The sequence below is a fragment of the Onychostoma macrolepis genome, chromosome 25 (assembly GCF_012432095.1).
Source record: "Onychostoma macrolepis isolate SWU-2019 chromosome 25, ASM1243209v1, whole genome shotgun sequence".
NCBI lineage: Eukaryota > Metazoa > Chordata > Actinopteri > Cypriniformes > Cyprinidae > Onychostoma > Onychostoma macrolepis.
This window is the reverse complement of record NC_081179.1, coordinates 19,193,597-19,206,069: the sequence shown is the minus strand read 5'-3', so window position 1 is coordinate 19,206,069 and position 12,473 is coordinate 19,193,597. Positions and strand designations below refer to the sequence as shown.

Sequence of the window (12,473 nt, the reverse complement as noted above, 5' to 3'; positions counted from 1 at the left end):
TAATAACTCAAAAAGGAAGAGAAATGAACATGACAAAGAATTAGAGCTAAAATCAGTAATAAATAAATTCAATTATTTTTTGTATTATTTAATCAACATTTCTAAGAGATTCCGATCAAGGATAAGCATGCTGCTGTAATACTGCAAGGATTCTGAAAGCAAAATACAATGAGCGTACAAAATAAATCCATAAAATGTTACTGCTAGAACTGAAATTAGCTCTGAGGCTAAACAAAACAAAACTGTCCTTGAAAAATCAACAGGAATATAAATAAGAGCTTGTCTGCTGCCTGAAGGTATTAGCTGCAGTCGAAGCTCTTAAGCTCTGTCCTTTCAAACCTGGAAAAAGAAGAAACACAAAATACTGCGGCACATCTACAGCAATCAAATATTTCTCTTCAGTGTTTTTCAATTATGGCTTTGTATTTAAGCTAGGACTCAACATGTCAATTTAAGAGAGGGTGTTTTGGAGATGTTAAGTCTTACTGCAACATGTTTAGCGTTAACCAGTTTCCATTTTGACCTTCATTGCCTCTTCTTAGTGATTGTTTTAATGGAAATGTACTGTGAACTGTCAATCCACATGAGGAGTTCCAGGAAGGTGATTTTTAGACACCATACTGAGAGATGTAATTAACCACTGTGTGCCATTATAAAATGACTGACATTATTAAAACTATGACATAGCAATTGTAGAGAGGTGCTAAATTTGACATTATGTCATGGTATAAGCACCCAATAAGACAAATAAAACTCAAAGACAAATAATTTATAAAATACTGGTAATGCAATTATTGTACAAATTTTAATCATACAGAAAATTTTGGAATCTTAAATTATTTATGAACAAAATGTAATTATTATTAAAATTTAAAAAAAGAATTGCATTTAAATAATTTACATTTTTAAAATATAATTTAAATATAATTTATAATTTAATATATTTTTAATTTATATTTAAATTTCACATTAAATATTAAACATATTAAAATGTAACCAATATATGAAATACTGTTTTTATATTACATTTAATATTAAATTATATTTTATAATTACCAAGAACTGCTTAAAACCTAACATTTGTGATGTTGCAAAGTAACAAATGTTGTGGAAAGCAGTGCATGTTTACAGAAAACAAGAACTACAACAACAAAAAAACATTTATTTATCTACTTATTTATTCACTACTTTTAAAATAGTGACAGCTAACTTATGTTGTAACTATGTTGTGTTGTAGATTTGTGTTTAGGACATTAAATGTTGACATTAGAAGCTGTTCAAGTCATTTATCTGGGCAGATAAACAGTTGTCTGATAAATGATTGAGAAAATAAATGTTGATACTCTTGCCATCTCTTTTGTAAAAACAAACCTAATAAAGAAAACTCTATGTATTTTGGGCTGTTATTTACAAAATATTATTAGCCGTTAAGTAAACTGTGTGCGATCCCTTTAAATAAAACAAAATATCAGACAAAAAAATAAACAAAAACAGTAAATGTTTACAAGCAACGACTATCAGAGATGAAAGACTATTTAGCTTATCTATTACTTACTACAAATATCTTATTTACGATGTTTTGGACATGACATGTTGAGATCAGAGGCCGTGAGAGTCATTCATGTGGGCATTTCTCTGATAAATGGATAAGATAAAAGAGAGGTTTTGTTGCCACAGCGCCTGAGATACTCTCTGATCATCAGCCAGAAGTATCCTATCCAACATGGACAATCACACGTAAAAACCATTTCCTTTCCAATTAGACAACACCCAGTTAATACAGTAAATTTTGGTACTGGTAGTATAAACATTTGCTTTTTTGAGACCCACATTTAGCCTGCTTGAAAACCAGATGACTGTTCAAGGAAATATTTTGTGTTGTAAGGCTTTGTAGTCTATTTTTAGACATAACATACATTTTGCTTAACCCTCAGCTTACTGGGCACACATAACATGCAAGCTATTTGAATACTGGAGATGGTTCTTATAGAGAGAATGTGCTCATGGTGAGAAGATAAGTGCTCAAATAACTCATAGATAATTCATCTTATGTCATTCTGTAGGTGCCAGGTGTCTTTCGGGGTCAGATACTTTAAGCATGTATTTAAGCACATAAGCAATTGCTTGGCCTATGCATTGTGGCTGCAGTAACCAACTTCAATACTCAAGGGGCCCTTGAGCTGCTTTCAAATGTCTGTGCCATTAAACTAGATGAATAATTATTCAGGTTTAATGCATTTAAAGAACACTTACTGTTTGAAACTGTAAAGCTGCTTTGACACAATCTGTATTGTATAAAGCACTATATAAATAAAGGTGACTTGATTTGTTTCGGGTCTGAGACGGTAATTTGATTCATTTCATTGACTGCTTCCAAATCATGCCTCTACCTGATATGAACATCTTCTTTATATTTTAATCTAAAACACTTTAAGTGGGTCTGCACTGTCTGTCTAATCCCATTGTTATCTTAAGTAGCCCCTTTGATTTGGGCTCATTTGGTTGGTTGTTGCCTGGAGGCACTGGCACTTAAACACACGCCCTTCTGTATTGTGCTTGACCCTGGACGCGTCTCTTAAAAGAGTGTGCGAACATCAAAACACAAGCCCCAAATCAACAATGCAATCACTAATAGCCTGTATGAGAGCATGAACTGATGAACAGGTGACTAATTTGTGAAGAGTACTTGATATGATGGTGGACGGGAACATCACAGCCTCTTGTTTGACCCCTGAAGGTCAGATGAGTGTGATGTATCGAGGGTGAGGGAAGGGTTTCTAGTGCTCAATTGCATTCAGTGTATTCCTGAAATGGCCCTGTTGCCCTTGATCTGCTGTCATTTGAGCCATTATGGGATGCACTGGAACATTATGACCTTTTTATTGCAATGATCTTTTTAAAGGTGATCTGTCACTGTTCCATTTCGACCACACGGATGAAATGTGCAGTTTGTGTGTGACTGGCAACAACGTTTGACACTTGGGGTCATGTGACATACTTTTAAAATATTATATACCTGTATATATAATATATAACTTTTATATTTTGTATTCCCAAATTTCCTAAGAATATTAAGAATTAAAGAACTTACATATAATATTTACTTATAATATTTATTTATAAGTAAATAAATAAATAAATATTAGATGAAAAACTTGAAAACAGGAATCAAATAATTTGAAGTTTTAAAATTATTAAAACTAAAATACAAATAACTCAAAGCTAAATAGAAATATAAAAAGCAAACTTAAACTAAAATTAAAATGGAAAATAGAAACATAAAGGCTCATTCAAAAATAAAAAAGGCCCCAGATCTTTCTGCAGCTTATTTCAATAATTGCTCATTTTCTCTGGCCTAGTGAGGACGTTTTGAGCTCTGAAAGAGCTTGTTTTCATAGGACATTGAACATTGTCAAAATAAGGGAAATCAGATTTTTCATTATGACTCCAATTTTCTCCAAAATTCTTCGGTTTTTCCTCCAAAATCAATGTGGATTCTTTCTGAGTCAACCGACGGCTCACAAAATTGGGGATCAATACCAGCGGCAGTCCAATTACTGCTTTACTGCTGTGTTTTTCACAAGCCTGAAACTGAACAACCACATTACTTCAGATTTTCTTTGAAATATTAACAGAAGTTGGTAACAGGATAAGCAACTTTATATCACCTAGAGACTGAGCATAATAGTCTTATATAAGCTCACAAAACAGAGCCTCACTTAACTGACCCTTATGAATTTTTTCTTTATATAATAGTGACTCTGAAAATACCAATCCCCAAAACATCCACAGTATCATCAAAGCAATTTCAAGCTCCTCGTGAAAAACATTACTCGTTACAATGTATTCTCTGCACACAGGCAGCGCTCTTATTCAGAGAGCTCTCGTGGACAAATTTGTCATGTCATGTCAAAATTCTCATGGATTCAGTCCTGTCAACACACCAATCACTTCAACCAGGCCTGGGTATGAAATTAGGGTGACCACTTCTGCCATCGGCTAAAGCTTTTCAGTTAACAGCAAATTTCCATCTTTCATCCTTTCCACCACAACCCTGTGTTCAACGGGGAAAGACATGCTGTCATTCAGAGCTTTAATGGGACGTGGACGCATGTATAATTCTGTCATACAACACATTTATTTGAGTTAAAAATGTTCCCAAATTTTTCCAAAGTTTTTTGAAGTGTCAGCACAGAATTTACAGTTAATAATAATTTTAAAAAAAATTGTCGACACTTGCAAAATTTTAGCGATAATTAGCAATTCCATCAGCTACAACGGTAAACATTTTGACGTGCTAAACTAGAAAAATGGGAATTTGTCTGTTGTTTATGGAAGCCCATTTCCGCACTGAATACAAAATAAAACAAGGTAATTGCGACTTTTTATCTCACAATTATGGGTTTTTTTCTCGCAATTGACTTTTTTCTCAAAATTGTGAGATTTTATCTCGGACCTTTGAGCAAAAAAGAGTTTGACTTTATAGAAAAAATAAATCAGAATTAAACAATTATGTCTCGCGATTCTGACTTTCTTTCTTGCAATTCTAACTTTTCTAACTTTTTTCTCTCAATTCTGACTTTTTTATATCGAGTTTATATCCCATAATTCTGACTTTATAACATGCAGTAACTGTGAGTTATTAAGTCCGAATTGTGAGATATAAACTCTCAATTGTAAGAATTTTTTTTATTTTATTTTCCCCAGAATTGGACATTATAACTAATAATTATAACAATTGTGACTGTGAGTCGCAAAAGTCAGAATTGCGTAAGTTTTTAGCTGAATTATTGTCAAGGCTCATTCACACTAAAAGCGATAAGTATTATGAAACTATATTAGCGTCCACACCAACAGACTATAACATTCAGTTTGTTATAAGCAAACGCTGCAGTTTTGTTTGATTAAATGCTTGAGCTCTTTTAAGTCAGGTGGATTCTGATTAGCTGTCATGTTTTTAACATTCATCAGCTGGAAAAACATAATTCTGAAAGCGATTCCAACAATATTGTTCCTCATGTCGTTATTTTTGTAGTTTGGACTTCGCTATTCTCACAGAATTAGACTCATTATTATAATTTCCAATTACAGTTATTGTCTTTGGTAGGAACAGGCCTTTAGTCTCCAACACTATTAACCGCTCCAGATGTTATGCTGAACTCAATATTTCATGACCATCAAAAAAATGCATTCTGTATTCTCACCTGTTCCATATAACAGTGCCAGTGATCTTCTGCATCTCGTCCAGCGCAGCCAACAACAGAGATGATTTCCCACAACCCACCTGGCCTACTATCATAGTTAACTGACCTGTAGAGAGAATCAATCAAGAATCAAGATAAATGGGTTTCATGGAGCAACAAAACATGTAAAAATAATAGTTCACCTGCAATGAAAATTCTGTGTTTTTCAAATAATAATTTAAATTTCAATCTTTTCTGCACACAAAATTATTATTTGGCTTTAGAATATATCACACAAGTCATACTGTATGGGCTATGTTTATGATTCTTCATGTCCTTTTGGAGCTTAACAGCTTAAGCAACCATCAAAGTTTTTATTGTAAGGAAAAGAGCAGCCTTCACATTCTTTAAAATGTCTCCTATTGTTTTAAGTTAGTAGATGGGATCAGGAAATACCACAAGCCACATTCAAAGCAACATGAGCGCCACCTCCAGTATGTGTAGATGTATTTTTGATAGGACTTACCAAAAGGAATCTTAATATTCACATTAGACAAGGTTGGGGTTCCATCAGTCCAGCTGAAATATCCATTTGTGATCTGGAATGGATATAAAGGAGGACGACTGTCATTCTCATTCATAATGGGTGCTCAGTTTCCTGTTTACTGCCCGTGTACAGAAATAGCCTGCAGTCTCACCTTGATGCAGATATCTTCATCCTCCACCGCCAGCGGCTCATCCTCCTGCTCGCTCTGAAGGGCGAAGCTGTTCCAGTCGTCTCTGATGGGTCGCTTACGGTTCACCACCTTCAGAGGCTTTATCAAAGGTGAGAAAAACAACATATCTGATGAAACTCGGCGTGAACAGCCTCTTTAACAGTGCTAAACTCTCCATGCCAACCAGTACTGTGATATTACAACCATAAATAATGTATAGTCACAGTCATGAATAAAAATAACACGATATTGCGATCTCTATGGGTGGATTAGTGAAAGTGTGGCAGCATAAGCCTTAAGGCCTATTCATATCAAAAACTAGAATTTGACTTTTAATCAAAATAATGCATTTCTGTGGGCCTATTCATATATGAAAATGTATCCACAACTTTTTTTCCATATAACAATAATAATACAAATTCAGACTAGATGTCAGACCATTCCATGAAAAAAAAAAAAAAAATGTAAATAATTGTAAGTAATTTATTATATGTTTGATTGTTTGTTTGTTTGTTTGTTTTAAATTTATTTATTCACATCAATTGCAGATACAAGGTCACTTTTTAATTTACATATTTATTGAATTAATAAAAATAATGTATTTATTTTTTATTATTTTTTATTTTCTACACTGCTCAAAAATACTTAAAGGAACACTTTTTAATCAGAGTATAGCATCAATTCAATTAAACTCCTGGGATATTGATCTGGTCAGTTAAGTAGCAGAGGGGGTTGTTAATCAGTTTCAGCTGATTTGGTGTTAATGAAATTAACACCAGGTGCACTAGATGGACAACAATGAGACGACCCCCAAAACAGGAATGGTTTTACAGGTGGAGGCCACTGACACTTTTTTCCCTACTCATCTTTTCTGACTGTTTTTCACTAGTTTTGCATTTGGCTAGGCTCAGCGTCACAACTGGTAGCATGAGGCGATACCTGGACCCTACAGAGGTTGCACTGGCAATCCAACTCCTCCAGGATGGCACATCAATACGTGTCATTGCCAGAAGGTTTGCTGTTTCTCCCAGCACAATCTCAAGAGCATGGAGGAGATTCCAGGAGACAGGCAGTTACTATAGGAGAGCTGGACAGGGCCGTAGAAGGTCCTTAACCCATCAGCAGGACTGGTATCTTCTGCTTTGTGCAAGGAGGACCAGGATGAGCACTGCCAGAGCCCTACAAAAGGACCTCAGCAGGCCACTGTTGTGAATGTCTCTGACCAAACAGACAAAAACAGACTTCATGAGGGACATCGTCTAGTGGGCCCTGTGTTCACAGCCCGGCACCATGGAGGCATTTGCCATTGAACACCAGAATTGCCAGGTTCACCACTGGTGCCCTGTGCTTTTCACGTGAAAGGGTCTGGAGATGCCTTGGAGAACGTTATGCTGCCTGTAATATTGTTCAGCATGAACGGTTTGGTGGTGGGTCAGTGATGGTCTGGGGAGGCATATCCACAGGGGCACGCACAGACCTCTACAGGCTAGACAATGGCACACTGACTGCTATTAGGTATCGGGATGAAATCCTTGGACTCATTGTCAGACATTGCTGGTGCAGTTGGTCCCGGGTTCCTCCTGGTGCAGCGTGTGGCGAGAGTACGCAGGCAGTTCCTGGAGGATGAAGGAATTGATACCATTGAATGGCCCCCACGCTCGCCTGACCTAAATCCAATAGAACACCTCTGGGACATTATGTTTCGCCACCAGGTTGCACCTCAGACTGTCCAGGAGCTCAGTGATGCCCTGGCCCAGATCTGGGAGGAAACAAACCAGGACACCATCCGTCGTCTCATTAGGAGCATGCCCCGACGTTGTCAGACATGCATACAAGCACAAGGGGGCCATACAAACTCATGAGTACCATTTTGAGTTGCTGAAATGAAATTTCAGCAAAATGGACAAGCCTGCTGCATAATTTTTTCTCTTTGATTTTCAGGGTGTTTTCAGCTTGAATTCAGCCCTCTGTGGGTTGATAATTTTCATTTCCATCAAACGATGTGGCATCCTTGCGTTCCTATATATTACCCAGTCCATATCAGTATACTGTAGATGTCCAGGATGATATTCTAACCCATTGAGATCTGATGTGTTTTCAAAGTGTTCCTTTAATTTTTTTGAGCAGTATATTTATTAAACAAGTTTTTTTTAAAAGGTCACATTTCCATTCATGCATTTTTTAAATTGAATTATAATACATTGTTTTCATTAATTCAATAAAGACATAAAAAACAACAACAAAAAAATATTTGTTTCTTAACAAGCTTTTGGGTCACGGTGTTACATTTCTTCTGCCATTTCTTTCGTTCTTGATGTGAATAAATGTTTACGGTAAACTGACTTGACTTACCAGGGCTTGATACTTGTGATTGCTTGAATTGGGCAGGACAGTCGCTCTGGGCTCCTGTTCATCTCCAATCTCGTCACAGGAGAAAAACTCGCTGAGCTTCTGAACACTGGCCAGAAGAAAACAATACAGTATGTCATTCCATATTCAAACACTACAACTGGACTTTCTACTTATATGCCAATTATTTGCTCAAATATCATGAAATAACTCCAGTTTGGTGGCATTGTGACTACAGAATAAAACAGGACTAAAGTATATACTTCTCTGTAACCAATAATATCACACACTGAGTTATGCAATTATCACAGTATAGCTCTATTCACTGAAAAGGAAATCAGTCTTTCTGAGAAAACCTGCACTGCCTATTGCTTGCCATTCAATTCCAGTCTGAAATACTACCATGGCCCAACATGCAAGAAATAAATCCAGAGAGAAACAAGACTTAGAGACGTCAGACAGACGCATTTTATTCTCTAGTCTAGAGTGTTTTGTTGCAAATAGATAAATATTGTAAAGTCACTGGAAACAGCTGATGCTATCATGAAAAATGTTGATCACTAGCGGCCAGTTGATTTCTTTCATATCATATATTGATAGCGGTGGCACATGTGGTGTGCTTTCCAGACAGCACTGATCTATGACCTGCGTGAACACTATAAATACAGCCTTCCCTCTCTAAATGTATTCCACATGGTTGGGTTGATGAGACTGAACCTGAGGCTCACAGACACACATTTCTTCTTCACAGGAGAGTGAATCTGCGATGAGAAGAGAAGCAGCGCACGGCTGATCTGACGTGATTTATCACACATTGACATGAGAAACACACAGTTCACAATTCATTATATCCCTGGTTGGTTAATTAAAACCTGTAAATCCTGGACCTGCGTTGTTGGCTGTAAATCACTGTCATATGCAGAGCGACTGCTATCACAAAACACCACTAGCAGATTAAGGCAAAGAACCACCCGACGCAAAGCGGAGGTGCATTTAAAATACTTTAATGCATGGCTAGCTGTTGATTATCCCGCTTATTCCATGGTCATTTGCCAAGACAAGTTAAAACTAGTATTGCTCGTTGCAGCGCGATATTTGACCGGAATGGGTAAAAATGACGTTATTTTCGTCAGTTAAGGCTTGTTAGCGCTAGCATTCTGCCAGCTTCAAATCATACACAGAGATGAAATAGTGTGGTAAGATCACATTTATTTGAGTGAATTATAGAAAGTATTTCAATTAATTATTGAGAGAGAGAGAGAGATGCAACTGTGTGTGCATTACCTGCATCTGTACGTCTCTCTACAAACAATCAAGCTGTGTTTAGTTTACTTACTTCAAAAATAGCGAGTTTACCACCTCTCTCTCTCTCTCTCTCTCTGTGTGTGTGTGTGTATGCGAATGATGTGTGTTGGTTTGTGTGCATCAATTAAAGCAGCGCATTAATATGGAACGGTGATTAAACTGACTTTAAACTGATTAAATGGTTTTAATGCATACCTGCCAGCCAATCATAATCGAGTATTCAGACAGGCCATGGAATAATAAAAAGATAATTAATATATAAATAAAAATAAATAAATACATATTTAAATATAACATAAACTCACAAGTCTGAATTGCATAATATAAACTCTGAATTTTCACAATTTGTTTTGTCTTCATCATGGAATAAAATTGTGACTTTTATCTCACAATTCTGATATTTGTTCTCCCAATTATGAGTTTATATCTTGAAATTTGCAGAATTGTGAGGAAAAAGGTGAGAATTGTGAGATAAAAAGTTGAGGCAACACTTTACTTAAAGCTTTTATGTATAATGCATTATAAAAGTAGTTTTAATGTATTAATTATGCCTTGTAATGCACCTTATAATGCATTGTACAGTCTCATGAATAACCACAGTAAATACATTACAACACTTATCAATTCATTGTTACACTATGCATTTTAAATTTGGTTATAATTATTAACGAAAAGATATAATATATTACAATGCACATTATGAATAATAATATTGCATTATACCCTTTAATAAATCTTTATAATGCATAAAGGCTTTACGTAAATTGCTACCAAAGTTGCAATTAGTAATTTATTTATTTATTTTTCCCCCAATGTGGAAACAAAAACGCATATGCATTTCCCCAAGAATTATATATATATATATATATATATATATATATATATGTATGTATATATATATATTTTTTAAATCCTCATTTCAACTATCATTTCATATGTCAGACTTTGCATTGTAAAAGTTTGCTGCTATTAATTTATAATTTTTTTTATACAATCCTTAATATTTAACATGATTTTATCCCGCATCAGTGGTTTGTAACTGACCTGACCAGGGCTTTGACAGTGGAGCGCACTACACTGGACAGCAGGAAGAGAGGAGTGACCAGGATGTGGAAGAGCGAGAGAGAGGCGAAGGCCACAGCGGGGGACAGATCTGCATCATCCGACAGATGAACATGAGCCACGAACGTCTGAAACAAACACACGGGAGCTTTTCAACTTCTGTATGTGCTTATACTTTCAAGAAAAAACAGACCTAATGTTTTATACTTACAACGAGAACTGCTGCGATGGGAATGGCTGTGTTCATGAATACTGTGAAGACAAAAAAAAAAAAAAGATGCAAATGTTCAGTGTGAGATTTTAGGAAACACTCTGTGCCCTTAGATCAAAAATGCTGTGTTTGCTGATTTTGCTGTTTTCTGCTTAGTTTGCTGTTTCAGATAAGACCTACACTTTGGCCTGTCACCAAATAGACAAACTTCCATATCCGGATATCTGCACATAGTGTGATCTTATGTTGCACAATAATGTACTTCTGCTTTCCTATATATACCCATTCGTTCTGCCTAATAAAGTTGAGCTCTGATTGAACTTGACACTCCTGTCTTGATCTCATAATGGACTCCCGGGTACCCATGACTCTCTGGCTGTACAACCCAACCTGATTTCAGATCTCGGTTTTTATTGTTTTATTCGAACAATTTGGGGGCTCGTCCGCGAAAGGGGGGAATCTTACCTACTGGGACCGGGAACCTACGAACCAGGAAAACGTCCTGAGATCGAGTGGGAAAGACGCATCGAAGATCAGGAAAGGACCTACAATACAAATTTCTTTCTTCTCCTTCATCTATCCATGTGTCCATGTGCTGTCACTTGATAGAAAAGTACCTAGTAGTTTCCCAGTAGAATATACAGCATTACATACTGTATATGTCCACTATATAGTCAAGACATATTGAGATGTAGTAGAGCTCCTCTACCATTCCTCCAGTGTCCAGGTGAGCAAGTGATTTCATTACAACCTGTTTATGAACACTGACAATGATGCACCAGTGTTATAAGCAAAGGCCCATGGCTCAGCAGTCACTCATAAGCGTGATAGATTTCGCCATTATCCCGGATCCAAAGCTCAGAGGACTTTCTACATTCAGACAAGTACTTGTCCAGCTTTTACAGCTCTGAGAGCAGATTTCACTGCTAAATTAAATGTTGCTGTAGAGAACTAATTTCCCTAGAGGGGCAAAACCAGGGGTGGATTAAGGTGGTTAGGGGTCCCTAGGCTGCTCTTTGTGCGAGCCCCCTTTAACCATTACGCTTAACCATTATTTACTGCAGAAATGGATTTAGTGCCATGCATGGTCCACACGCAAATAGTGAGGTGAACTGGCATACACACACACACACACACACACACACACACACACATTGAGACAGCCAATCCTACAGTGTTTCCTCTATTTTGTGAGACTGTGGTGGGTGCACATTGGTTCCTCTAAGGGGTTCTGGGGGTATGCCCCCCGTAAGAAAATTTTGTTCATTTTAAATTTAAATGCATAAATCTGATGCATTTTGTGAGCAGAATCAAGTGACTAGATCAATGAAGAAATTAAAAGGTGCTCTTGTAAACAATTTTGTGCTCTAGTAGTAATTTATTTATTGGTTAGATGTAAATGTGATGGTAGGGCACAATGTTCACTATATAAATTCTTATAAAAGCTACAAATGCTATTCTGTCAAGAGCAGGGAGCGATTTTCTCCTCGTCTTTTGTTGTTTGATTATCATTAACGCCGACACTTAGCCCAAGAGACGAGACGAGACGAGACACAAGATTGGGTTCACGAGAACGAGACGATGAGGCATTTTTTACACATTATTTTAAAAAATTCTCAATGACCAAATACATAACTTGAAAAATAG

General features: G+C 36.4%; 1 protein-coding gene across 4 annotated transcripts in view; it reads right to left on the bottom strand.

Moving 5' to 3' along the window:
• The window catches only part of abcc8 (ATP-binding cassette, sub-family C (CFTR/MRP), member 8), a 71,779-nt gene that overhangs the window by 29,241 nt on the left and 30,065 nt on the right, over positions 1 to 12,473 (bottom strand). For all 4 annotated transcript variants that reach the window (XR_009269391.1, XM_058767603.1, XM_058767604.1 and 1 more), the window contains 6 exons: positions 10,827 to 10,867; positions 10,598 to 10,743; positions 8,252 to 8,357; positions 5,882 to 5,998; positions 5,710 to 5,782; positions 5,205 to 5,310 (listed from right to left, as the gene is read on the bottom strand). Coding sequence is in view for 3 of the 4 variants with exons in the window: in XM_058767603.1 (XP_058623586.1) it covers positions 5,205 to 5,310; positions 5,710 to 5,782; positions 5,882 to 5,998; positions 8,252 to 8,357; positions 10,598 to 10,743; positions 10,827 to 10,867 (589 nt within the window). In the remaining variant the exon portion in view is untranslated. The remainder of the gene's footprint in view (positions 1 to 5,204; positions 5,311 to 5,709; positions 5,783 to 5,881; positions 5,999 to 8,251; positions 8,358 to 10,597; positions 10,744 to 10,826; positions 10,868 to 12,473) is intronic.